Here is a 27,747-nt window from a genome sequence, read left to right as displayed (position 1 = left end):
TATGACTCTGCTGACGTCAATGACATAATTCAAATACTTAACCAGGCTGCACACTTCCAGCCGCCAGAGCCGCTCCGCTGGCCGCCGGAACGGAAACCCCGGAGTGGATTCCTGCTGCGGAGCGGAGCCGGAGTCTTTTCCACCCCCCTTCTCAGCTTGTGACCATCTTTTATTATAGTTCAAATGCGAGGAGCTAAATTCAATAGTGAATTACAGTGGGAACCACAGACGATCCGGCATTTAGACACTTGTTGAAAAGGATCTGCAACTGAAATCATTTCTCTTTCACACTTTAATTACACTGTTATTAACAATAAAGACAAAAGCACATTTCCACCTGATTGACAAGGTAAAGACCAGGGCTCTGCAACCTTTATGACCAAAAGAGACATTTTTCTGACTTTCAGCCACGTCCAGCAGTTCTGGAGCCATAAAGAACGTTTAACCTTTAAAATGAGCAGAATGCAGCTCAGGAAGATTCGTAACAGTTTTGATTCACGTATAAAAATATGTCTTAAGATGTATTTATGAAGTTAGGGTTCAGAGTAGTGAACATTTTATTAAATTTAACCTTTTTTTTGTACCTGATTTGAGCAGTTTTGCTCCTATTTTCAAATATTTTCTGTTGACAATTTTGGAATTTTAGCTGTTTCAACCATTTAACCTCCTTTTAAGCAGTTTTACAGTCTTTTTTCCAACCACATTTATATTCTTCTTTTAGAAATGGCGAAGAAGTGGAGCCGCTGGAGAGGGACTGAAGCTCCAGAGCCGCAGGTTGAACACCCCTGGTAAACTCTCCAGGCTACAACACTCTTTGATTTAAAGTTCCTCCTTGGTTATTTGTATAAGTTGAAGCTCACTGGGAAGAACAGAAACTCTTGCTTCAGGTTCAAATACGTCTTTCTGGGTCTGTTTATGAATTCAGACAAAAGGAAAGTGAGTCGTGTTTAGTTTATTGCGTGGAGCCCACTCCCCCCGGTCGTTCACGCACGGAGTCACATGTCTGAGGTTCCACGGTGATGTGTGTGTATGACTGAATGTAGTTATCTGCAGGATTCAGATTCATCGGTCACAGCCTGAATCACAGCAGATTCCTGGAACGAGGCTCACTCACAAACTGACCCATGAATTCCATGAAGAGCGAGCTCTGACTATGAAGTGAGGAAATCCATTTATTTTAAACACACACACACACACACACACGCCATATGAGAAGCCTAAATATCTAACGAAAACTACTGCAGCACATGAGCCATATGGTGTAGAAATGCTGGCGTGAAGAAAAGTGTGTGAAGCCGAGCAGAAAACAGCTGTTGAGAGTGACACATGCTGTTTATCGAGTTCAGGGATCAAACGGAAAGAAAAGCCACTCTATAAAATGCGAAGTGGTTCGTCAAACAACGTCTCGGTGGAGTGAAGCGACCTTCTTTCAGCCACAGACTAAACATTAACTTCTCAGCCATTGTGCCAGCTCTACGTCTCTGGAGGTCACTGCAGAGATAATCATGAGCTCTGACGTCCAGCTCTTCTCTACGCCACACGGTCGGTCGTCTGCACGGCTGTCTGTGGCAATGTTCACGCTGGGGCCAGTGATAGCCGTTACTGATTAACCATCGGCGCTTGACGGTCAGCAGACGTCAGAATCGAGCATTTTCCAGCGCTCAAAAGTCCTCTTTTATCAGGAATAATATAAAGCAAAGCCTATAATCTGGATCAGTGAGCCCTTTGTTGGCTGCTGAACTCACGAGACGCGTGTGATGGGGCCGGTTCGGACCGTGAAGCATGAACTCCACACTCAGAAGAGGGAAAGGCTGCAAGCCGCTCACGTTCCCGGAGTTAGAGGTTCAGCGGTGTAAACAGGCTGCAGTGACGCACGGCAGCTCAGCTGGTTTTTCGGTGAACCCCTGGGCTCATCTAGCGCCCTTTCACCCACTGACGGCGGTCGGCCTCCTGCTCTTTCTCCACAGTTCATCTGATCCGACTTTCTCCTGCATCAACTTTAATAAATTTCATTAAAAGTTCAAAAACGGCCGCATCTCTCTCTCTGCCTTTATCCTTTCTTATCTCAGTCCAGCAGACACTCGTCTGTGTTTAACCACATCTCTTTTCTCCCACGTCTGACTCTAATTCACTGCATTTGTCTTAAAAACCTTCATGAGAGACCGAGAAAGCGCTCCTGCAGAGACGGACGCCGGCGCTGTGTCGTCGGCGCTGCAGGGGATTTTTTTGCTTCACTGGAAAACAGGAAAAATCTGTTCTCCTTTTCCTGTCGGAGAGCTGACGAACAGCGGAGGAAGTGAGGGCATCGCTCGCCGTGATATTGTTAGTTGTTGTGTTCTTCTGCCGGCACGCAGTGGCAGGTGTTCTGTATCAGAGTCAAGCAGGACTGTTTTCCTTCTTCTATCTGGACGGTGCGTCAGGACGGAGGCCGAGGAGACGGCTCCGCTCAGCCATCGCTCGGAGGTCAAGGCTTGAGAGAAGTGTGGAGGAGGAGGGACAATGAGAGGCGAACGGCTGTCTTGTGTTTTTTCCTGCTGCGGGACACTCCTCACTCCTCACAGGCCGTCTGCGCTGACAGGAAGTGGAGAGCAGCCATGAGCCGCCGTGCTGACGTCAATACGACCCGAAAAACCAGAGCAACAGGAACCAGCATCCCCACCCCTCCTCTGCAGCCTCCACTCCTTCAGATGCCCTCCGTCTGAATCTGAAGCATCAGAAAGTATCTGTGGCTGATCCTTTATTCCTTATTAAACATTTCAACGTGCAAATCAAGAGCTGGCATCAAGCCAGAGTTTCGTCGCAAAATAACTCAAGGCCTTCCTCCCTGAATTTACAACGGAGGAAATGATTAAAAATCCCTCATTTTGTTGGAGGCGTTGTGAATTTCGTCAATGGAAGTTTTAAATAAATCTCCAAGAGATTAACCAGTTCTACTTTTACAGGTTGCAGAAATTAATTTGGTATTTTGGCAAAATCTTTGCAGCAACAGACTCTGGATCTGATGGGAAGCAGTGAGACGCGACTTCTGCTGCAGCTCGAACTCTAAATGATCTGGATCAGCTGGACTGGACCATGCAGATCCACCCTGACTGTCCAGATGTAATCATAAGCATCCTTATTATTTCTTTTTCTCCCTTCATATTGAAATCTCCACTCCTGTGATATTCGCTACGATCCCTCTGTAGTCTTGGAGATACGGACTCAGTCTAGACGTCACAACACAGCCTTGATGAAATCCACACACTCACTTAATCTTCTGCTTCGAACACAAACATTTAGAAAATAAACCTCGCTTGCTGCTCGGTGCATCTCTCCCACTAGCAGGCGCCAGGATAAAGAGTGTATCGTACTAACAGCAACGTTATTCCACTGGTGTTTTACCGAGTTTGATCGACACTGCTGCATTAAAATAAATTCTCAGTAAAGGTTGTCAGCCACCAAACACCTTAGCAGACGTCTTTCACCCTTTCTCGTGCATTTACAGCTACATGGCTTCACTGTTCTCAGATCAGTGTTTCACTGTCACTAACGGAGCTCTGTATTCATTTATTTGATAAAACACATTTCATAACTCTGCCTTCCTGAGCTGGCCTAGTTTCAACCATAATTACAGCCTTGTATAATTCTTACCGTGTGTTTTTTTTTTTTTTTTACTGAATTAACGGTAAGGGTGTCATTAAACCAACACAATCAGGCGCTCAATTGGGCTTTCAGGAACATTAAAATCGGTTTTATTGACGGCGTCTCACAGAGAACTCACCTGACAGGCAGACTTTAGTGACGCAGGGCTGACTGGCTGCAGGAGACCTCCTGTAAAAAAAACCACAGCGCACTGAAACCACAGCAAAAAGCACAACGTCTACCTGCTGCATGGTGCAGGTTTCTTTTCAGAGCAGGCTTTAGGAACCAGAAGCCACCTCAGCGGCCGACCCGATCCGAGGCCCGTACTGACCCATCCCTCCGAGGTCACATCGACCAAACTGACGCAGCTGCAGCCACCGACCCAGTTCAGGAACGAGGATGACGCCTCATGCTTTTAAACAGGCTGACGTAGGTAGATACCCCCCCCCCCAAGGAAATAATGATCACCAGTTTAAGGTTTCGGTGTTTCTAACACTGTTGAAATTCTCCCAGAGGAGGCCGAGTGTCAGCTGGTGTTCTGCCATGAGCTTTAACACCGTTCCTGAAGGACTGGCGCCCCCAAGTGAGACACTGCGGTATCTTCAACCTAAACAAACCCCCGCCCCAAATCAAAATCTGAACACAAATACACTCTAAACACAAATCCAGGTAAGAGTATAGTGTTTGCACAAACCAAGAAACGGATGAAAACAGGGCGACTCACCGATTGGACACACACTGCACGTTTGTCAAGGTGGTGAAGTTGATCCTCACCGTTCGAAGGCTCGCAAGAACCTGGACGAAGACAGAGAGCTGGATTAAAAACGGTTTTCTAAAAGAGTTTGGCTCGTAAAGGTTTTTCTGAGCCCCTAATGAATCAAACCTGTGATGAGTGGAATCCTAATCAGCTGGAAACCAAACTTGACAAAATGCTTTTAATAATTTAAAAACATTTTAGGAGAAAAAAAATTAAACAGTGTTTTCATGCTTCACATTAGAAAAGAACTCTTTAAGTCTATAAAAACTAAACTTTCTCAACAGGGCGTTGTGACTGCTTTGTTCCACCAGAGGGCAGAAAAGCAAAATAGAAAGTGCTCCAGTTAGTTGTCGGATCAATGTGGTTCTCTAAATGGAAAAGCCCTTGAGGGAAAAATGTGTTTTATTTATCCATTAACAGCCTGACTGATGTTCTTTAAACTGGGTTTATTGACTTCCGACAGTTCTTACCTGAGCGAATGGCGTCACAATCAAATCCTCGCCGTGCCTGAAATTGGATGTAATGAAAGCAAAGAGTCACTGAGCAGCAGGCTGCTGGATTACGTTAAATTCCAGAGAGAGATTCCAGGCGAAAAAACTCACAATTCTCCAACAATGGAAGAATTCCGAGACAGAGACTTGGGTGAGAGTTCGTAGTCGCTGTCGGATCGGTACAGGAAGGATTCCCGGCGTTGGCCATGAGCCGCCAGGTTCGGATGGAGAACCAGACCCGAACCCGGGGAGGCCTGAGGGTCTGAGGGACTGCAGCACGAAGACGGGCCATTCTCAGCTTCGAAGCTGGAGCAAAGAAGAGACAATCAGGTTACTAAAGAAAAAAGATTGCAGCTTCAAAAATAGTGTTAGAAGAACAGAATGGTCCTCAATTTCTAACACATTCTGGAATATAAACCTTTGCAGAATTAGTCATGAATCTATTCTTTCTCAGTTGATCCTCAAATCATATCAGCAAACTAAACAAGTTCCTGTTCAGAACCAATGAGCAAAATCTTACTGAGAAAGGAGCCTGTTGCACAGAGCTGAAACGACTGCTCATCCGTTCACCCAAAGCTAAAAACCAGAATACTGAGCTCATTAAATGAGCATGCTTTGCTGCTCAGTGAAAGAAGGATCTGTTTCGCTCTAATCTGCTGCTCTGGTTTGTGTCTTCCTGGAGCAAAAAACCATGTGAAGAATCACTGACCAGCTCCCACAGACATAAGTTCTCATTTACTTCCAACCAAAGCACTCAGCTGCCTCCTGACAAACTCAGACAGCTGCTGGCATCTGGAATCCCCACAGCTGAGGATCGTTCGTAGGTATGGGCTGAGCAAAACAGGAGTTTTTAACAAATATCTGATGTGCTTATCAGTCAAGCTCCATGTTCAAAGTCACATTTGTACGAAAGAATGTCTCGTAAAGCAACAATATTAAAAACGAGAACTAGGTTCCCTCTGATTTCAGTCTGCAGTGCTTCTTTGTCGTCGTTGATGGACTTGAAACAGACGCACAGACAGATATAATCCGTTTGTCGCCGTGGAGAGGATGCAGAGGCAGAGGTCGAACTATTGTGTAATAAGACGATGACAGATGGGCCAGAATTTAAAGGCCAAAGGTCAAAGAGCAGATGAAGCCACAGATCCAAAAACAAACACCATTTTGAAAAACAAAAACTACAAAAAAAACAAACAAAACAAAAAACACCATGTGGAGCCGCTTTAACATCTTTTTCTTTCAACACTCAAACACAGTCGTTCCACCTTCTCTCTGCAATCTGTGATTTGTGTTTCATGTGGGATTAACAAGGCACTCAGTCCCACACCTCTGCCAGAAAACACACACACACACACACACACACACACACACACACGCTCAGGATTCATCAGCGTCATCTGTGCGGATGTTTGCGTCATTCAAATCCCGGCTTCATTCAACATCAGAGAAATTCTCTATGACCAGAAACTTAATCTCTTAATCTGCCATCGGCAAACAGAAAGCCACATTCACACTCCGCTGATCTACAACGAGATCAGCGGTGAATCTTATGGCGAAGCCGCGAAGCGCCGGATGAAAGACAGACGTCTGCCTCGGCGACGCGAAGAAAAGTCACAACAGGTCGGATTCAGAACAAAGACCGGTCCAGACAGAACAGCAGGAGTCAAACAGTGGCAGCGCTCGCTGCACAAAGTTAGCAGAACGCCACACGTGAACCAAAACACAAAGAAAGAAACGTCAGAATGCAGGACAGAGGAAGTCACCTGGGAGCAGCGAGGCGGGCTCTGCAGACCTCCTCCTCACTGAAGTCAAAGTGCCCCGCTCTGCTCCGAGGGGAGCGCCGCAACATCCTCCTGCCTCCACCTCCTTCCTCCTCATCCAGCAGCAGAAACCACCGACGCTGTGGCTGCTCACTCATGAATACACACACACACGCACGCACACACACACGCGCCGAGCCAGACCCCCTCTCTGTCCAGTAACGGGCCACGTGCCGGAGTAACGTGGACTGGGCGGACGCCAACCGGCAGATCTGGGCTGGAGCAGCAGGACCGGACTGGCAGTCACTCTGTTTATCTGACCGTCTGTCCCCCGTCCTCCCCCCCGTCCCCGCCCCCCTCCTCCACCCCCCCCACAGCAAAACACTGCAGATTAGTCTCCGTGTCCACCGCCTCACCCATCCCTCACCTTAATTAAATGACAGACTTCATACTGAAGAGCGGTATTAAAACTGGAAATCCAGACTTCCATGTATCTGTCAGCTCAGATTATGAGTGCCGAGCATCGAATGACGTTTATTTCTAGTATCTGATCGCACAGAACCACGTAAAGACACTTTCACCCTGACTTTATTCCGGGCAAATATCTTATGATCGCCTCTCATATCATTTTAGAAATGCAGGCAGACACATTTGAAACCTCTTCAGGTCCTTTCAGCAGGTTGAGCGTTCTCTAAAGCCGGTTTCAGAGGGATGGAGAAACGGTGCTGTTTACTCAAGTACGGTGAAGAAATCATGACCACGGTCTGATTCTCAATGAGCCGGACGGTTTATTAAACATCACCTGTTATATTTCCATTATTCAACACTGATGCCAGTGTTTATGTCCACAGCAGCAGAGCCTCTTGGACACTAAAGAAGTTTTTAAAAAACACCTCCAGCCTGTTTGCCGGCGTCTCCTGAAACCAGACGACAACCAGAACCTTGGATTCTCATCTGGCTTGGATCAGAGGAGGAAAGAAAGCAGCCGGCTGCCATAACAATCAGTGTTGCTTTAATAAATATTTAGAACGGAGATCATAAGCCCGAAGTGACGCAATAAATTACCTTTGAGTTTAAACATGGAAAAGATTTCTGATTAGAAACGTTTGAAGAGGGAAAGTGTCATTAGATGAAAAACATTTTAAAATGCAGCGAGAGGTCCAGGACAGGCTGAGTCATCTCCTCCAGGTCAACAGTCGAACTGAAGCAAGGTGTATATTCATGAGCGGGAAATGTCAGATTTCCATGGCGGTGCGGGTTCAGTGAAGCCTGAGACGTCCAGACGACCCGGGTCAGCTCATCAGCTCAGAACTCTGCAGCAGCTCATAAACTGAGGGAGGGGAAGCAGAAGGATTTCCTCCTACGGTCAGAGGCTTGGTAACGTCCTGCGGAGAAGCTGAATGAGACCTGCTCTGAAGAGGACGGCACACCGAGGACACGGACAGCGGCCCTCCACAAACTGAAAACCCTCACGACTGTTTGAAAATAAATTCTGACCAGAAGCGCCGCATCGGCGCCTGGGGGGGCTGAGTCTGAGCGGCGTGTGGGTGAGGACGTGCAGCACGGCGGTGGGAGCACTTCAGCTTCGGCTTTTCTTCACAGGAGATGAAGAGATGAACCAGCATGCAAGCAGCGAGACACAAAATCTGAGCATCTAGCAGAGCTCTGAAACTCTCTGACAGACCTGCCAACCTTGGTGAAATTTTTTTGAGTACCACTTGCCGGAACACTTGTCGACCGGGGGGGGGGGGGGGGGGGGTTCTCATGTGGTTCTTTAATTTATTTATTGGCAAAGATTTAACAGATGTTTTTCTGATACACATTACATTGCGGTTGACCGTGCACGTTGTCCCCAGAAAAGAGCTTCAAAATGCTGCTACATGTCCTTTAACTAAGCATTTTTTGCTGTGTGTGCGCATGCGTGCGCGTGTGTGTTCCATTACTAAAACCTTTATAAAGCCGTGAATACGGTGTTTCAAATTAACTGGTGTCCTTGTTAACTGGTGACCGACTTCCTTTAGCACTTCCTGCTGCTGCTGCTAGTAGCCGCAGATGTTGAAATCAGACTCATAAAAGGTCTGACACGACTTTTTGTCTGGTTTTTAATATCTTTCAGCAACAAGGGACGTGAAAGAAACCCAGTCGCCAGTTAAAAGGGACTCAGTTATTCCAAAACACCGGCTCCGCTCCGGTTTCGCGACACTCCTCCTCCGCTAGTTAGCTGCTGCGTTCAGGTGACTGGAACTGCTGCGGAAAAGTGAAACTCGGTCGTTAACACGAAAGCAGCGGTGACAGCTGGACTCAGGAGGGACTCAGGAGACACGTGAAGGAAGCGAGGACAATTTGCACAAAGAAACGACTCTCAGACAGCTGTGAACCGGCTCTCGTCGTTCACTTGAAAGAGCCGTTCAAACGAACGACTCGTTCGTTGAACGTCGCAGCACTACGAGGGTAGCACATGTGTTTCCTCCCGGTTCCATAGCTGCGGCGCACCAGCCTAATTTACCGGTATTTTTTTCAGCGTGACAAATACAATGTGTGCCGTGACTGCGTGACAACACACCGAAATGCGTGACACTTCAGAGCCCTGCTGCTGCATCGTGTTGTCAGACATGAGAACGTCCACGGTCCGCATTTATAACAGCGCTCACAGACGTCTGCAGCTTTTTGCGTAGTTTAATGAGGCGGAGCGTACCAGCGTATTTTAATGTCAAATTGCGTACCTGCTACGCAAAATGCGTACAGGTTGGCAGGTCTGCTCTGAAGACCAGAGTCCCGACTGCCTCAGCCTTCACCCTCTGCTTTTCTGACATTTTCAAATCATGCATGGATAATGTGAGCGGCTAATGCAGTCCAAATTAGTAAACAAGCGATGCAACATATATTAAACATGTTTCAAGTTTTTATAAAAGCTGTTGAGCTGTGATCATTACAGACTTCCTCATCCTCACTGGATCCACTGAAAGTCCACTCCTAAGCCGCCGATTAAATCATGAACGGTGATGTGGAGCTGGTATTTCTGCAGCGGGTAAAAACCCCTGGAACCCTGCTTGGGTCTTCTTGCACTTTTCAAAAACAGACTTTCATGATGAAATGATGAAATAACGTTACGAAGGTGTTTTATCATGTGAAGCTTTCAGATGATGGAACGTGGCTCGGCAGCATCCGGCTCGGTTCCCGACTCCTCGGGGAGATCATCCATCGCTGTGGTCCGTCCTGAACTCCCTCTGATGCCTCACAACCTCGTCCTGTTTGGAATAAACACTTCTCTGTACACAGAGCTAAACTGTCTGAAAGATAAACCTTATAAATAATTCTAACTTTATTTCAGTTATGACATGAAGGCGACTGTTTCTTCAGATATTGCCAAACTCCCCGTTATCTCTTTCAGATTGTTTTTTTCACTTGCAAGTTTGATAAATGTTTCTTTGGAGTTCTGAAGCACCGCAGAGCAGGAAGAGCTCCTAAATAAGGGTCTGCTGCTGCTCAATAAATCCTCAAAGGTACACCTGCTCCGTCTGCTATAGGAGACAGTAAACACACTGCTGGAAACAAAGATGTTACAAAACACTGAGTTTAATTTTCACTTCAGCGAAGCCCTCTCCGTCTCCTCGACACTGAACCCTGGCCAGGTGTGGCCTGTGAGCTGTGAGCATCACCTGCTCCCAGCTGGGTGGACGGAGCTTCTACCCGGCTGCCGTTATTTCTGCGCCCACTTTAAAACCACTTTACTGCGATTTGAGAGAAACTGCAGCACCTCATCTTCTGGTTCCACGTGAAACGAGTAACAGTGGCGACACTCTCTCCTTTCCTGAGACATTTCACCCAAACTTAAAGAAAGACGGACTGAGCTCATTAATAATTTGTCTGGCAGATTTCAATCAGAAATCCTCCATTCAATATTTATAAAGCGATCAAAATGAGCAGGAGCATCATTAACCGTCTGCAGCACCGAGGCCGACGTCGTCCAGGCTGCTCTGCCATGACTGCTGCTCACGCTTTCAAAAATAATCCACAGTCTAATTTTCAGATGAAAGCAGCAGATGCGAGTCCATGCAGAACACACAGCATCTCTGAAGAACAAAAACCAGGACTGTGTGTGGTTCACCGAGGCGGACTGTCGGGATTCAAAGCAGAAAAGGAGCGAGTGGCCAATCGTTTGAAAATGGAAAGAAAGAGGAAAAAAAAACTGCTCTATAATTCAAGCACAATTACTTTGATGGAAGAGCAGTGCGCTGCACTGTTCTCCAACAGAAACAATTCAGTAAAAATGGTGTTTTTAGTTATATGGCTGCCAAATTATTCAGTAAAGTCTGAGTGTTTTTCCCCCAAGAGGACACATGGTTATATACTTTTTTGGAAACTAAAATGACATGATTGTGAAAACAGCTTCAAGCTAAAGTAAAAAATAAATAAATAAATAAATAAATAAGTGGCAAGTTTGATGCTAATTTTCAAATGTAAAGTCAGAAGTAGATGCTGAAAAACACACCGGCCGTCGCTCTGCGACCGGAAGCTGCAGCTGTTAAAAACGCCGCCTCTTTCAAATCAAAGTAAAAAACCCACGGCTCGGGAACGCGAGTCAAGCAGATTAAGATAAAAACCCGCCGCCGGCGGACGGCGCGTCTCCGGCCCGGGCTCACCTGTCGGGGTCGGCCTGCGTGATGTCGATGCGGGGCAGCGAGGCGATGGGGAGGCTGGTGGGCCTGGCGCAGGTCACGGGGTCGTCCTCCGGGGTCGGCGGTCTGCCGCGGTCCCTCTCTTTCTCGGCCTGTCGCCATGACAACGGAGGCAGCTGCAGGTTGCCGGAGAAGCGGCGGTGCACTCTGCACAGCTCCACTCCGAGAGTGCTGCCGGCGGAGAACGGCCCCGGGTGGGGCTCCTTCGCCTCCTGTCAGGCCGGAGAGGAGCGATTACTGCTTCTTTACCAAAAACATAAATCAACATTTGCCGAGGACAATAATCACCTCTGAGAAATGTCAAAGGTCAAAACTTACTTCAACAGATACACACGATAATGTGGCGACTGGACTCAGTTTGCATGATCTTCCTGAGCCTACATGGGTTCTTCCCAGAGTTTCAGTTTCCTTTAACCCTCAAAACATCCATGTTGATCGGTTGTTGACTTATTTTCTCATCAAAGCGAGTGCGTCTGTGTGTGATTACAGGCTGGTGGCGTACCGACGGGCATTCAGCACTTCATCCTGGGTTTGGCTAAAACGGATGTCAAAGATGGATGAAAAGCTTTAAAGGGAGAAACTGCCTCAGGCCCTCGATACTTCTATAAAGCAGCGGTGAATATAAACCATTCAGTGTGTCTGAAGTGAGGAGACCTGGGTAATTCACTGAAACAACCAGGAAGCACTTAACAGAGGAGAGTTGGTAAGTTTTGTCTGGCTGGAGTCGTTTTCTTTCTGTATGGCTGAAGCATAAATGGAAGGCGGTGTAAGCAGAGAGCTTTAAATGAGGAGCTTAGCATAGAAGTCAAAATGATGTCTGTCCTCATGTGACGCACCGGGGAGCGGCAGCCGAATCGATAAAGGGGCTGAAAATTACATGTTTCCACTTGTGTCTCAAGAGGAGAGTCTGTCAAGACAAACTGAGCGTTCAAAGGGTGAAAGAAAAAAACCTGATTAAAACCAGACGGCAGGTGACAGGATGAGTGGAGACGGACCGGTGTGTTGACGGTGAAGGAATAAGACATGATCCATGGATGGACTGAGCCATCTCTTCTCCCTATCGGGACGTTTCCCACAAAGACACAAAGCAGTGAGTGTTCTGCAGATCAGAGCCCCGAGACTGAGACAGGAAAAAAAAATAAATTAACCCAGGAGATGCTTAGAGAAGCCACTGACAGCTAAAGGAGCGCTGTATTTTCTGACTGTCTGTGAACACAACTCTGCTGACGCCCATGCTCTCTCCAGGAAATTCAATTTGTCTGATTTATCGCTCCCGCCTGTCCCAGACTCATTCTGTCTGTCCCCAGCAAAGAGGTGAGAATGAAACCTGGCAAAATCCGACTCTGTTCCAGTGAATGTTCAGGGCTTTGCGGCCTAAAGCGGTGTTATAACGACAGATCCAAGCACCCTCCTGTCACCGCCACGCCGCTAAATTACGGTATTTATCCACTGTTCAACGTTCATCTGACATCGCTGCACGTAATTCTAATTAGTCTAGGTTGATTTCTTGTACATGATCCAACAGACATCTGCAGGAGGAAACGCTGCCGATTCTCTCAGAGAGTGAGGAAGTTTGATAATCTTAACCAGAGGTTGAGTGGCTGCAGAGTAAAAACACATGTAGACACAGTGTTTTCCTAAACGACTCCAAACTCCAAACTCCTCTGGGACATGTCCAACAAGTCCTCTGAAGGAAGGTGACTGTAAGTGAGGCGGCTCAGGGAGTGAATCTCACACCGCCGCTCCATATCACGACTAAATCACTGAATCTGCAGCCAAAAAACAAAAAAGAAGAACCTCTGCTTCCATTATCAAGCTGTTATACAATCACAGTCCAGGTCGACTTCAGATATGTTTTTTTTTTTCCAGCTCAAACACCTTTCTGTTGCGGACGTTACCATTTTGGACGTCCATGTTTAGCAACGCCAAAGTGTGAAATGATAGAAGTTAACTATATGTTGATCTGTCAGTACAATGATGAGCACAGATTTATGAAACAGTTTCCATGAAACACAGAGTGCATTGTTTTTTCAGATTCCCTGTAGAAGTGTGTCTTTGACACTTTTTACTTTTCCTACTTATTGAAAAACGTCAACAACTGTTGTTTGTTCACACCCAAATCTGACGAAAACAGACTCCTCCAACTGACAGGGAGCAGATTATTATATAAATGTTGACGACGGACTGCAGCAGTTCGGCATCTCGCCGTTCTGAGCAGGAGTCAGCAGCGATCACGCTCGACGGCCCCCTGCTGGGGGGGCCAGACTCGCAGCCTATGGGTGGTCTGTCATTTGAGCTGGAAGTGTCATGTCAGTGTATTGATTCAGCTCCATTCATCCGTTCATGTCATGTCGTCATGAATCTGTGGCCAATCGTTTAACTGCTTCACGGTAAGACACCAAGTGGGAGATTCTTCTCAAGCTGAAAAATTGAGAACATTATGAGAGACTGATTTTTGGTGCTTCATGTGATCATTTTTAATCAGTACGGCCATTAGGGTATAGCAGTGGCTTGGCAGGAGAGCATTCTGGGAGCAGGGGAGCGTTCTGGATTCCAGCTGCAGCAGACAAACTTTTAGCATCAAGCATTAAACTCAGGCCCGGAGCTCCGGCTGGACAGCGCCACAGTAAACGATCTGGCGAGCCGCTCGGCCATCAACGGCGGTGGCAGGAAGGTGAAGCAGATGGGTCTCTGGCAGACCCTCATCCTCCTCCTCTCACCCTGATTTCCCCACAGCTGAAACCCTGAATACCCCCTGAGTGAAAACTGCCATTTTACAACATCCACCACACCGAATGTCCTTCAACTCTGTTTCTACACACAGGCACGTGCATACACACACTGTCCTGAACCATCAACAAACAAACAAACACACACACACACACGAGCGCGCCATCTCCCTGGCTGCAGTGTGTGTCCTGCCGGTCTGTTGTGTACAGTACAGTCATCTGTTCATGAGTCACTGACCACCTCGGTGCCAGTGAGCGTTCCCGCTAGAGATCACATTTATTATGGAAGGAAACACAGAGAGAGCGAGCGAGCGAGCAAGGTAATTCACAGCGAGCGAGAAAAGCTGCTTTGACTATAAACTTTAGAGATGAAACGGTGAGATGAGGACTTTCAGACTGAAGGCAACTCCGGACAGACGGAGTGATGAACGCGGCGGAACAGATGGACGGTTGGAAGGAAAAAAAATCAGCACTTACGTCACCCGGCGTGACCCCGTGAGCGCTCCGGCTCTTCTTCATCTTCAGGGATGCTCGGCCACACTCCGGCGCTTCTCTCGATCTGAAAGCAGCTCTGTCCTGCTTCTCCTCCTCACAGCACGCCTGCACATGGAGGAGGAAGAGGAGGGAGGAGGGGGCCGGCGTTAAAATAACCACTCTGAAAAGTTACTCTTCCTCCCTCACACCGACTCCGTCGTCAGACCCGGGTTGTTGTTTTGACTGTAGACATGCAGACAATTATACAACTTTGACCAAAAAAATAAAAAGAAACTGGCTGTGAATAATTCTCTTTCTTCCAACCTTTTTAAGTTTGAACAAGTGCAGTGTGGTGAGATGAACACTGAAAATAAAAACAGTGAAAAGATTAAGAAAGCCGTAGAAGAGAATCTCTCCAGCATCAATATATGCAGTAAAGGATTGAGTAACACAGAAATTCTTTACATTTTTTAAATAATATCGGATCCTGGATGGGGCAGGAGGGTACCAATACTAAAACCAGTCTAATCCACGCTGCTGTGGTGAGTCCTGTGAAGAGCTGCAGAACAGATCTTTGCTCCGTCAGTCCATCCATCATCGTCTATAACGTCTAATTCAAATCAGTCCAAACCGACTGGATGGGACAGAAGAGAAATATTTCAGGAGATCAGGGAATACGCAAATTCTTCTTCACCCTGAACAGGTCACGACTCACACCTACCAACGATTTACAGCCACAAATTGACCTCAAGCGTGTTTTCACAAGAGCAAGACCGAAAGCCAAAGCGCACACAGGGAGAACATGCAGACTCCATGATGTAAGGCCTTCAACCATACTCAAACTGTCAGTCTCACTGTGAGGTGAGATCACTAACCTCAACACCAAATCAAATCCAAGTTCAAGAAACGCTAATATCACCAATCACTCTAAATAATCCTTAAGAAAATATTTACACACCATCAGGTGGGTAACTCGACTCCATTTATATAAAGTATGAGACAAATCCATGATGATCAGACAGTAACTCCTGAGAGATTAAATCACTGACTGATGTTTAGAAGCATTCAGAAAAAAAAAATGAATCTGAACTTAATGAAATGTTGAACTATTTTGTTTTTCACTGCCTTCACATTTGTCCTGATGTCTCCATTCTCCAGAAAACGAAGCCAATGACTGTCGAGCTCAAACATTTCGATCAGCACCAACAGTCCTCTGCTATAGTGAAACATCCCAGACTACGATCAAATCCATTGTCAGACTCGGTACAGTCAATCTCCCACAAAACGCCTCTGATCATTCAACTGGTACTTTCCATAAAATTCCACTCATCACATGAAAATTTTAATTTACCAGTGAACTGATGTTTGAACGCACCTGTCAAACTAACGATATTCTCAGGAAGCAATGCGATCTGGTTCAAAGAGAGCAGATATGAGTTATTTCTATTTCAGCTCCATCTGTCAGCTTGACTGTAACATCATGAATAATAGAATGACCGCAGCTGGAGGAGAACCACCAGGAGTTCGACATGAGAGACTAATCTATGTGACAGACACCAATCGATGCTTTCCATGTCACCGCTGCTTTCCTCTCTAAGTCAGTGTAGGAGTGACACTGAGGGCGTGTGCTCCTGCCAAGTCAAGTGGCAAGAAAATAAAAACCACAGCTGCTAACAACCCACCTGCCCACAGCATACAAAACATATCTATAGGAGGCGTGTGAGTGAGGCTGCGAGGCGTCTCCTGGGTCGCTGGACAACAGTGACACAGAAGGTGAAGCCGGTCTGGATGTGCAGCGCTGGGACTGCAGCGTCCGTGAGAGAACTCTTAACGCCCGGCTCCAGGTTCACGTGTCAGGAGTTGGAAGAAGTTCTGAATAATGTATGAGGAAGGATTTCTCTGCGTGATATATGTTTCTAAAGAACACCACTCTTCATAGTTTTCAGGAAGACTCATTAAAGAAAGTGGATGATTGAATGGAACAATGCATTTTAGGAAAAACAAGTCCAGAAGAAAGTTAAAGCCTGTCTGAAAAGTTCAGTTGGTGATTATTTGATGCCACACTTGAGTGTGGTTTCATGGTGTTTTTAATTCGAAATTATGTAGTTTATTATGAATTAAGTCAATCAGAATTGTATTCATGAGCTTTAAAAAACGAAGACTTCACTCCTTTCTCACGCCGGGGTCTGCGAAGCCTTCTGATTGGACGGGGCGGCCGTGACGTACTGACGTCTCCCGGAAGTAAACAGCGTTTTTCTCGTCTTTCTTCCTCGATTAACTTTGACGCTGCAGCTTTGAAAATGACCTCGTTGTTCAGCACCCGTCGATCCGCTCGTTTTATTATATCAATTTTTTTTTAAACTGCCCGTTAAATCGTCTCCATAAGAGTCGAACCGCGGGACACGGGCCGCCATCTTGGAATATTGTCATCACAACGGGGCATGCGCAGAGCGGCCAGAATGAAGTCGTGCCTAATTAGCATATAATTCCGCTTCCGATGGAAAATAAACCGAGGAGAATAAAGTTTCCAGGCATTTACTTGGTCATTTTAGAGCAGAATTAGGCGTTATTGGGATTTGCAGAGGAATAAAAAGTCCCATGTGAACACACGGACAGCTTCAGACTATCAGGACAACTAATGAAAGAAGACCTGCAGGAGATCTGTGTTTCTACACCGCCAGACATTTAAAAAGTGTACACAAAGCCCAAAGGCTCCATAAAGTCTCACTGCGTCTGTTCTTCTCTTTGTAACAAGCAGCCAGGGGAGCCGGCGTCAAACAAACCACATAGAGGAGGCTGTAACATTTTATTGTGTGTTTCTGTGTTGTTGGAGATTGTTATGAGAGTGACCTGTAGGTGGAAAAGTACAACTTCAATCGATCCATCTTCCAAAAAGCTTCATCTGTCTTTGGCATGTGGGCTACAAGAGTCAGTCCCTGCAGAGTACGAGCGAAGCAAGCAGGCGGACCAACAGCAGCCATAATTAGAGACGAGCAATCACACCATCATTCACACCAACACAAGTAAAGTCAACTGTTAATCCCTGCTGTCGCTACTGACCATCTACCCTGGCAAGATGCATTATTTTTTAATTTAATGGTGTAAAAAATGAGATTCAACCAAGGTATTGAGGTTCTTTTCAATGTTTTAAACTCAACAGTTAATAGTTTGAGTAACAATGTTCTGACAGCAGGTTACAAGTTGATTCTCACCATTCACTGATTCCTCAGTCTTTCAGTGAGACATCAATAGTTTCCATTTTCCCTATTACTGGTAAGCATGTTTTTAGAAATCTGGGCGGTGCTCCAAATAAGTCAGTGTAGGCACAAGGAGAGACCAGTGTGCTACGTCTAATCAGTATCAAAGTGTTTTAAAGTCCATCCCAGTGTGAAATGCTTCTAGAAATGTTTGTGCATTTTAGACTCCATACTTGAAAGGGAAACTTAAGTCTATTTATCCAAAATGAACACAATCACTTCAATTTGTTCTAATTAAGACCAGAGATTTGCTCGACATTTTCATTCTGCTATCAGAATGTAGTGAAAGCGATTGCTTTGTCAATAAAATGTCCTGAAGAAATGAGTGTTTCAGTGTTGAACAGAGACGCCTAAAACACAGGAGAGCACTCCAACCGAACAAGAGCTCCGGATAAAAGAAAGTGAATTGTAATTGAACTGCTGCCTCCAATTCCTCCAGAAATAAACTGTGAGTGACCTCGAGTTCGAGCCTCAGCAGCAGGTCTTCCCTCGCCGGCGATCTGTCCTTCCAGATAATTGGCTGTTGGTTGAGATGAAGTGGGAGACAGAATGCCAGGCGTGAGGGAGCTCTCCAGGGCAGGTTCTGAGGACTGGGTTTGTTTTTAAGAGGAGAACACCGGGGATCGCAGTGTTACGTGCATGTCCTCACAACAACAGAAGAAAACAGCTTCAGTCTGGGAAAATTAGTCAGCTTAATAAGCACTTTTACTCTTTATTTGCATCTATATTGAAATTAGGAAATACTGAGGTATTTCAGCGAAGCCCCTGCAGGATTTAAACTGGCACCATGAGGTGCACAGCGTTTTATCACAGGTTACAACAAAAATGTTCCTTGAAGCGAGACCGACAATCATACTTAAGGGTCTAAACCAGACGTACGTGGCTCATTAAAGGATTCTAACTAAACTGAGAGATGGGAAAGAAAACTTAATCGGCATCAAACTCTGACTCGATGAGCCGCAGATGAAAACGTGAGCCGAAGGCTGCAGAAGTCCTGCAGCTACAGACGCATCAAACCTTTTCCAGCATGAGCCAGGAGAGAATCCCACATCCACATTTTTTAAAATTTAGGTTGTTTCTCACACGTAGGTGTTGCAAAATGCACAATAATTGAGAATATTTACAGAATGAACTCTATTCCCACACCTTTACTTGGAAAAGAGGGACTCGTTCGGAGTTACGATAATTTAGATTTTCATGCTGTAATTTTACTGGTTTTATCCAAATGAGATCAAACGGAGCTTCATGTGTTCATGAAGTTCTTCAACTTCAAACCAGACTCATTGAAATAATCTGTTCTAAACCCACTCAGGCCTCATGATGAGCAACTGAAGGATGATTAAACTTTTCTTTTTGCAAAGATACACACGACGGCGACCGACTCCGTCTCACACACTGAAGGAATCCTGCTCCACACCATGAATTCTACATTTTGGGCTTTGGATGACTGGTCCAGTGAAATTTTCTAAATAAGCTTCTTTGTCTCTGTGATTTCATGAATCACGCTTGTTTGAAACATTTCAGAAACCAAATAATAAAAAGGTTAATAATCTATAACAGTATTATCTACAGTTACTCACAGCCCCTCAGGCCAGATTTGCAACCAGCTACCGTTCGCTCGGTTCATCCAGGAGGTCAGCCAACAATTCTCACAGCGATGATAGAACTCATTCCCCGGACCAGTGAGTCAGTCACATGGCCTGCATGTCCAATGGAGGCTGAAGTCAACGATGCTCATAGATTCCAAACTGCCGAGCACCCACACAGGGTAGCTTTTATAAAGCCAAAGCCAAGAAAAACCGGAGAAACCACGGCTGGAATCTGAGAGCATTACAGTCAGTTACCGTGTCGTCCAGAAATGAGACCTTCAGGAGCCTTGAACAGGAAGTGAAACAGATCTGTACATTTGAGCCGTTTAATCAAACTCTCCAGAATTAGTCTGCAAACTGGAGAACTTACCGAGATACACTGCCGAAAATAATCTGCTTCCAAAGTTAGTCCTCAAAACTCATTTATGAAGGAGCGGATGGCAAAAACAGCAGCTGATAGAACAGAAGCAGAACCTGTTTTAATGTGGAGCACGCCCGCGTTTCAAAACCGGCACACCCGTTTTATTCACACTTCTAGAACAACATGTGCACTGCTGGCAGAACTCAAAGCACTGCGTCCCCGAGCGCTCCCATTCCCTTTAGAAGACTGGCGTACCTTAAATGACTTAATGTCACCCAAAGACATCGTCAAGATGCAGGACGTTCCCCCCTAATCAAATGAAAAAGTCAAAAGTCGGCAAGGAAATTAAATTGAACTCAAGGAAAAATTGGTAAAAGTCGGCACGTTTCTTCCGGGCGCTGAGACGTCGGTATTTCATCAAGCAGCATTTACAGGGAAACCTTTTCTTTTTTTCTTACTGCAAGCAATTTGTTCATTATTCCCATCCAAGGTTGGAAATCACTACTGACAAGAAAGAAAGAATCAGATATGGAGAAGCGACTCCTCTGCTCCTCTCTTAGTCTCGAAGTCTCCAAACTCACGTCCATCTTTGAATGGAAGACGGTGAGGCTGCAGGAGGGGCTGACTGGGTTTGCTTTTGGCTTTAGGCTCTGCGGCTGTGCTTCCAGAAAACACCGAGGCTTTGGTCTCGTGGCTGCAGGCAGTGAAGAACTGAAAGGTCAGAACAAAGGTCACACGATATTCAGGAGGATGAACACTGAAGCCAAACTGCTCCAGAAATGAAATCTCGCCTTCAGCACAGCGTTTACCTGCTGAATATTCTCTGACCTTGCTCGACAATTCACACAAGCGGAGCAGAAATGAGCCGTTTTATTCCTCTCAAAGGTCGAGAATATTTACAGTGGAACTGGAATAAGTGCAGATATAAACATATCAGCTTACCAGACAGCAGCCACACAACACAAACTCAATCCTGTAAACTACCCCCCCCCCCCCCCCCCCCACCACCTTTATTTTTTTAACTTGTAAACCAATCGATGCCAAAATTTCCATTTGGCCAGGAGCCAGTTAGGATCCGTCCGTCTTACAGGAATTCACACGGCGCTGAATATGACACCGATCAATACGAGCTGGACGCCGTCGGCGCAGAGTTAGATAGTTAATTCTGGATGGAAAAACAATTGCTGCATAAAGCATAAAACACGGCCTGCAGGTTTTAGGCATGCACCGCTTTCTTTCTAAACTCGTCCCTCCTTCCCACACGGTGTGTGTGGGCAGCGTCTGCACACACAGCAGCTGCTGCACTTTACACAGGTGTCCTCACACACACTAAAATCACCCAGCTGGACCGAAAATACAAAACACAGAACAGCATCAGCATTTAAATGATGACGTGAATCAGCAGCTCTTTTAGAAAGACGGGCTGTACGTTACTGATTGTAATTCCAGTCCAGGCCTGCTGGGGTTTCTCTGGATACTCCAGTTCCCACATATACACTCCCAACATATGCATTCAAGACCATTTGGTTCAAGTACAGTTGAACAACACGGTTCTAAAGTAAATACGACTCACAGCTTCATCCGGCTGTGCAGGAAGACACACTCCTACCAGTCCTTGGCCGTCATGTGAAGGACTGACTCATCTCTCAGTCATTTTCACAGAAAAACACACTTCGTCTAAAACGTCTCAAATGACAGTAACTGATATTTTTGGCTGCTAACAGAACGAAACAAGCAAGGCCCTCCCCCCAATCCCCTGCACTGAAGAAGCAGCTGATTAAGTATGAAAATTATAGAGAATTACAGTTTCATAATGGAAATCATCGTTATGGTGCCGACGTGAAGACGGTCTTCTCAGCCTCAGGGCTCAAAACCAAACAGTAAAAACAGCTGAAACAGCTTATTAAAAACTACTGAAATGCTCATCCTGCTCAAAAGTATGAGCGTGGCACGTCTTAAGAGCCACGAATAATTATAATTACATTAAGATGAAACACGGCTAACATTTGTAGATACTAGATCAATATTTAATGTGAGCCTTAGAAAAACACAGCGGCGCGGCTGGAAACAGAGCCGGCTGTGGAGAAAACATTAAACAGAGGTTCACACGTCTTCCTGCAGCTGCATTAATAAAACTGCATTAAAAAGTTATAAACCGTTTATAAAACTGAAGCACTGAAGGGATGAGAGGCAGTCAAGTTAACATGAAGTCAACACTTCAAACTGAAGATGCTGATTTACTTCTAAATGTCTGAATGAGAGGAGTTTGTTGAGGAGGCGGAGAAACAACAGAGGTTTGTGGCAGCTGAACGGTGGCGTCACGGCGGAGGACACACATACACACACACGCACACAGAAACAATGAGCGGGCCTCAGGCCATCCCTCTAACGAATGGCTTCAGGGTTCTTCTGCGGTCACATGCCGCACTGAGCAACATCCTCACATGGAGAAGTTCCTCAATCCATCTGACGCAAGAGAACGAGGAGGAAGGATGATCTGAGAAAACTGCGATACAAACGGGTTTAAAGAGCAATAAGACCAAAACATATAGAAGTGATGATATTCTATTTTATGTTAAGCTAAACTACACACAAAAAGTGAGCAGATTCCTAAAACTGCAGAGGTTCACGAATAAAAACTGCCAATAGTTGAGGTTTCTTCACGCTTCGCATCAGAATAGAAGATTTTCCAACCAAACAACGTTCAGCTCTGTAGCCCATCCCACAAATGCAGGATTCATACAGATGTGGACATAATTAGAAAAGGGAAGTAATCATTCTTTCCAATAATATAACATTCAACTCCAAGAAGCAGCTTTCCATCAAACCTACATTATTTTTGTGTAGAATCTATATCTTTAACAAAGGGACCTGCCATCTGTGATACGGAGAAGTAAATATTTAAAACGATGCCTAGAATCACAGTAGGTGTCTTCCTGTGATCATTCTGGATATTTCTGTGCAGGGATGCTTGTGGATGAGCTTGAGAGGCAGTGTTTTCATCCAGCTGTGTTTCAGCAGCAGCTCAGGAGCAGAGTGTGTTTTCTACAGTTCTGTTCAGACATGTGGATCGAAGCCCCTCAGGACTGAATCATACATTTTTAAGGGGCACTTGTTTTAAAATTCAGATGCTTATTTTACTATATAACACTTCTTTTTTAAAATACAAATAATAAATACAAGCTTAATTTATCAGGACACTTTAGTCCCACGTTGCTGATCCAGAACGGACTGAACCATTTCAGATAAGTGTGAAATAATTGCGCCTACAGGACAACGCACCAGCCGAGACTCTTCACGACTCACGGTTTCAATGGATTTGTTGAAAAAAAGAACAAAACTTTACAGGATTGTCATTTTTTGGTGGGAAAAAAACCCACCTACACATAAACCTGGTATAAACTCATCATCCGCCACAGTCGAGATGTTCCACACCAGCGAGGCATTGTGGTCGAGACGCTCTGTGTGTCGGTGTTTTATGGAGCTAACAGAAGTGTTCATGACTAAAGAGATTAAAGCTTTCAGGATTAAAAAATACAGCCAAACGTTTGGAGTGAGGCAGCAGCAAAGGCTCGGCAGGCTGCAGGCTTCAGCTGTGTTTGACCAGCCGGTACCAACAGGACCACACGAGTCCCAGAACTGATCGGACCTGAGCCCCACAAACTGACGTGAACGAATCAACGTGATCCGAGACCTCCAGCTTCACATGCTGAGAAGCACAACACACACCGACCATGTCCTTTAATGGTCATCAAATACTCTCACATCTATTTTAAAAAGTGGAAACAGCCTGTTGTGGAGCTAACGATGATTCACATGTGTTTATAAGTGGAACCATAAACCCGAAACAAACATAAATTCATTCATTCATTAGGCATTCACTTAGCCACTAATTAATAACTACCAAACTGTGTTCTCAAGTTCTAATTGCACATCAAGAAAATCTCTTCTGAAACTAAATATTGAAATACACAAGCCTTATGAAATTCTCCTTCAATTGACCGAAGACCTGAAGACGCAGAGAGACAAGAAATTCTGTTCTCAAGGAAATCTCATTTGATATCAGTTACAACACAGAGAAAAGTGATCCCTGCTCCTTCCACACTTCAGAGGAAATGTAAGCTTCACAGTCAGCAGTAATGCTCCAAGTAAGAATGGATCATCCCACAATATCTGGAGTCCGATACTGAAAAACGAAACTCACGGCAGTGGCGAGAGGCGGAGCGGGAAGTTCTCATCAGCAGGTCGTCAGCCTGAAGAACAGAAAAGGATGGATTACAAAACACGGATCACATCGCACATCCAACAGCTTGAAAGCAGTCACTGACAGGTTTTTATAGTTTAATAAGACTCCACATTTAGTCAGAACACCTTAGGATATTTAATTATCTGAAAAGAACTGCACGCTCTGAGTAAAGGCAGAAAAACAAAGCAACAAAGACTTCCTCATACAACATGAGAAGATACTGAGCAATCCTTTCACATTCCACCATTTTTCTTTTAAAACGGACCGACCGCCGTGATGATAAAATCCAACATCCAGCACTCATGCAAACGCACCACGCTTTCAGAATTCACACCGCTGGACTCTGATCAGAGCTCACGGTTAAACCAACATGCAGACAGTGTGAAATCACAAAACGCTCGGAGCTGGCATAGTTTGTATTCAGGGGCTGGAAGCGCCGGTCCGGTACCCGGCCGGACGCCGGGCCCGTCCAGCAGCCAGCCGGTGACTCATCGGTCAGGCAGCTGGACGTACGCGTCCTGTTGTCACAGCGCCGGCCAGGAATAAAGGCGCGGCGGTCGGTGGAGTTCATACTCCAGTGCCAAACAACACAAAGAGCTTTGAGCTGGGCTTAAAGGAAATCGGCGGCTGAACCTCAGCCGTGTGACCCTACGGTATGGAAACGTGACCTCTGTGGCGAAGAGGAGACGACAAGCTCAGCAGAACTCCACAGCTAGAGAAGAACCCGGAGGTTAGGTTGGGAAGAAGGACTTTATTCAAACACACTTCAAAATTAAAATAGACTAAAATGTCAAATGTTTATAACGTTTAACATTTTATAAGAAAACTTTGGAAAAAGAGTTTTACCGGTTTTGATCATTACAGGAATAATCGGTACTTTTGAGTAATAGTTTGATGAGTGTATTTCAGCTGAACAGCGGTTACACACTCACCTCATAATCAAGTCCACGTTAGACTGAAGCCCTCCGGCTCCCTGTACAGTGCCTGCTCGAATTCTCCTCAGATACTCTGGTTCTTGAAGTCTAAAACATGCAGTTCAGGCTGACTGGAGTCCAGAACCTTCCAGAGCCCCTCGGCCCCCACCCCACCATAACACGATGGGCATTTCACCTATATAATCAGAGCACCATTCACTCAGCACTGCAATTAGAGTGAAAAGCCTGAATATTCAGCCACAGAAACCCACGCCACTTCAGTCTGAACAGGTTACTGTGACCATTTAACCACTGCTACTGAAACAGACTGCGCTGGATGTTCTTGTACCTTCTGGCTGACAAACGGTGCCTGTTTGAATTAAACAGTTCAGCACCAAAACTCACTAAAACGCTGGTGATCGATACCCATCCATCCTCAGTTCACCTCAGTGAAAACTCACTGTGGAGCCAGAGCTCGAACACAGAGCGCCTACAGGAATATTACATTGATTTATCCAGCAGGGTAGAATCACTCCTGCATCGCCTCATCTGACTCCATCCTCGCTGTTAACTGACGGTTTGATACACAACGCCTGGTTTATGGATCAAACTTTTCATGTTTTAATGGAGGTGCAGCCTGGCAGTCCTTCAGATGTCCCCTGGTCCCCTGGTCCCCTCCCAGACACGCCTGGTCTCAAAAAAACCTCCACAACGTCCTCACCTGGTCTGACCTCTCCATCCATCCTGCTCCTCAGAGAACCTTCATCCAGGCTGCTAACCATGGAAACACACCCTGACAACACTGAGCTGTCAGCCTGCACACACACACACACACACACACACACACACACACACACACACACACACACACACACACACACACACACACACACACACACACACACACACACACACACACACAGAAATCTGATGAGAATTCGCTAAATCAAACAGCCCCCACCTCTTTCGATTAGGTTTCCTCGACAATAGACGACTGAAATAACCAAACCCCGCCACGGAATAAAACTTCTGCAAACCCTCCTGGATACCAGCTCTCCTCATTCAAGTTCATTTTGTACCGGAATAAAAAAAAAAACTTCAGTGAATGCAGCGCGTGGGAACGGCTCCGTCCTCAAACAGAAGGAAAACAATGGCCCCACTCGCCGTGTTTCTGTCCCGGCGGTCAGTCTCTCTTACCGGAGCTCGGTCTCCGCCGTGCCGGTGGTGTTCCGGAGCGTCCCCGGGCTTCTCTCCGCTCCGCCTCGGCGGTGAAGCGCCCCCCTCTTTATCCCGTCCATTCGTGCCATTCGCGCTCGTTCCCCTCCACGAGCCCGCGGCCGCGTCGATTGGACGACGTCAACGCCTCCGTTTACCAATGAGTCGTCGGCGCGCGCGCGCGCCCCGTCCACGCTCGCGCGCCGGCCCCTCCGCCCTCCTCTCTGTTCTCCAGTAAACACACTACAGCCAGGCTGCCCTGCCCTGTGGGGTGATAGGAATCTGGAGTGTCAAACATAAGGCCCGGGGGGCCAAAATGGGCCGGCAGGAGCCCAATCTGACAGACTGTAAAAAAATTAAAAGATCAAATCCACAGAAATTATTGAGCTGAAGCGATTGCTGTTAGTTTACTGGGGACGGTGTTTCAGTCAGGCGTTGTTTGCGGCACGTTTCAAGTGAAAATTCGTTGTTTTTGTGTTTTCGTTTCAGAAAAGTTTCCCATTTACATGGCAGCACTTTGAAAACATCTGTTTACACCATGAGTAGGCAGCTCTGAGCCGACGTCCCTGCTCTGCCGCTGACCTTCATCCAGCTTGTGAAGAAGCCCAGCAGGAGCCGTCACTGTGCTGCAGCTGGAGGCCGTGAGCTGCCCACCGCACCGACCAATGTTTCACACAAACGCTGAACAAACTTTCTAAACACTTGGTTTTCCCCCGTTTACACACTGACAGATTTGGAACATTTCAAAAAGTTCCACCTGAGCTCTTTAAAAATATTCAAATTTCAGCACTGTTGTTGACTTCCCAAACTGCAACAGATGTTTTTCCAATTTCATGTTCAAACCTTTAAAATAAAATCATATGTAGGTACAAAAAGCGTGGGTTGTGTGGATCTGTGTGGGTTTAGCAGGAGATTTGCGTAGAAAAATGATGCCATACTGAAGATCTTCCACATGACTTTATATTTTCAAGACGTTGAAACTTTCTAAAAAGACGCTGAACTGCTCGTGCTGCTTATTTGTAAATTTGTGCATGTGTTCACTCGACAGCAAAGGAGAACATTTAGAGTCGTCCACAAAGCGTTTACCAAAAGGTAGCCAGTCCGTCCCACATGGAACAGCGAGTTGTATGAAGTGCCTCCGTCTTTTAGATCACATTATCCAGGATATCAGGGTTCTGAGGCGGATCCCGGGGTTCTGAGGCGGATCACAGGGTTCTGAGGCGGATCCCGGGGTTCTGAGGCGGATCCGGCTCATACGGCTGTAGGCATTGAGCTTCCTGGACAGAACGCCAGTCTATTACAGGCCGACCAGAGAGAACGCAAAGCAACATTTACAGCGGGTGTTATTGAACAGTCTGATTTTCAAAAATCACTTCACTGTGTTTGTGTGTTTCGGTTAAAACAGGTCTGCAACGCTGTTGTTGCATCATTAAACCGTTTCTGTTACCCCATGTCAAACTGCATTGCGATTTTCACAGCTGCAAAACCTAATTCCTTCTTAGCTTTTTTTTTTTTTTTTTGCACTGGCTTCTACACGCCTGCGTTGAAGCACTTGTTGAAGAATCACACATCAGTAACAGCTGCTGTACTGTACCGAGGGATCTTCCTCTACACCCCGTCGCATTGTGTTGACTTCAAGGTCGGATCCAGGAGC

General features: G+C 46.0%; 1 protein-coding gene across 2 annotated transcripts in view; it reads right to left on the bottom strand.

Annotated features, from left to right (window-relative positions):
- The window catches only part of LOC115405332 (cAMP-specific 3',5'-cyclic phosphodiesterase 4B-like), a 33,257-nt gene extending 14,888 nt beyond the window's left edge, over window positions 1-18,369 (bottom strand). The window contains exons 1-7 of one of the 2 annotated variants that reach the window (XM_030114893.1): window positions 18,226-18,369; window positions 14,515-14,637; window positions 11,273-11,520; window positions 4,981-5,175; window positions 4,849-4,885; window positions 4,346-4,416; window positions 3,761-3,810 (exon numbers count right to left, since the gene is read on the bottom strand). In XM_030114893.1, the coding sequence (XP_029970753.1) occupies window positions 3,761-3,810; window positions 4,346-4,416; window positions 4,849-4,885; window positions 4,981-5,175; window positions 11,273-11,520; window positions 14,515-14,556 (643 nt within the window). In that variant the 5' untranslated portion in view covers window positions 14,557-14,637; window positions 18,226-18,369. Of the gene's footprint in view, window positions 1-3,760; window positions 3,811-4,345; window positions 4,417-4,848; window positions 4,886-4,980; window positions 5,176-11,272; window positions 11,521-14,514; window positions 14,638-18,225 lie in introns of those variants that run through there. The other variant, XM_030114892.1, reaches the window with a different exon arrangement.
- Between the last annotated feature and the right edge of the window lie 9,378 nt (window positions 18,370-27,747).

The sequence above is a fragment of the Salarias fasciatus genome, chromosome 18, assembly GCF_902148845.1.
Source record: "Salarias fasciatus chromosome 18, fSalaFa1.1, whole genome shotgun sequence".
NCBI lineage: Eukaryota > Metazoa > Chordata > Actinopteri > Blenniiformes > Blenniidae > Salarias > Salarias fasciatus.
The sequence above is the reverse complement of the archived record's forward strand: the minus strand, read 5'-3'. Positions and strand labels throughout refer to the sequence as shown.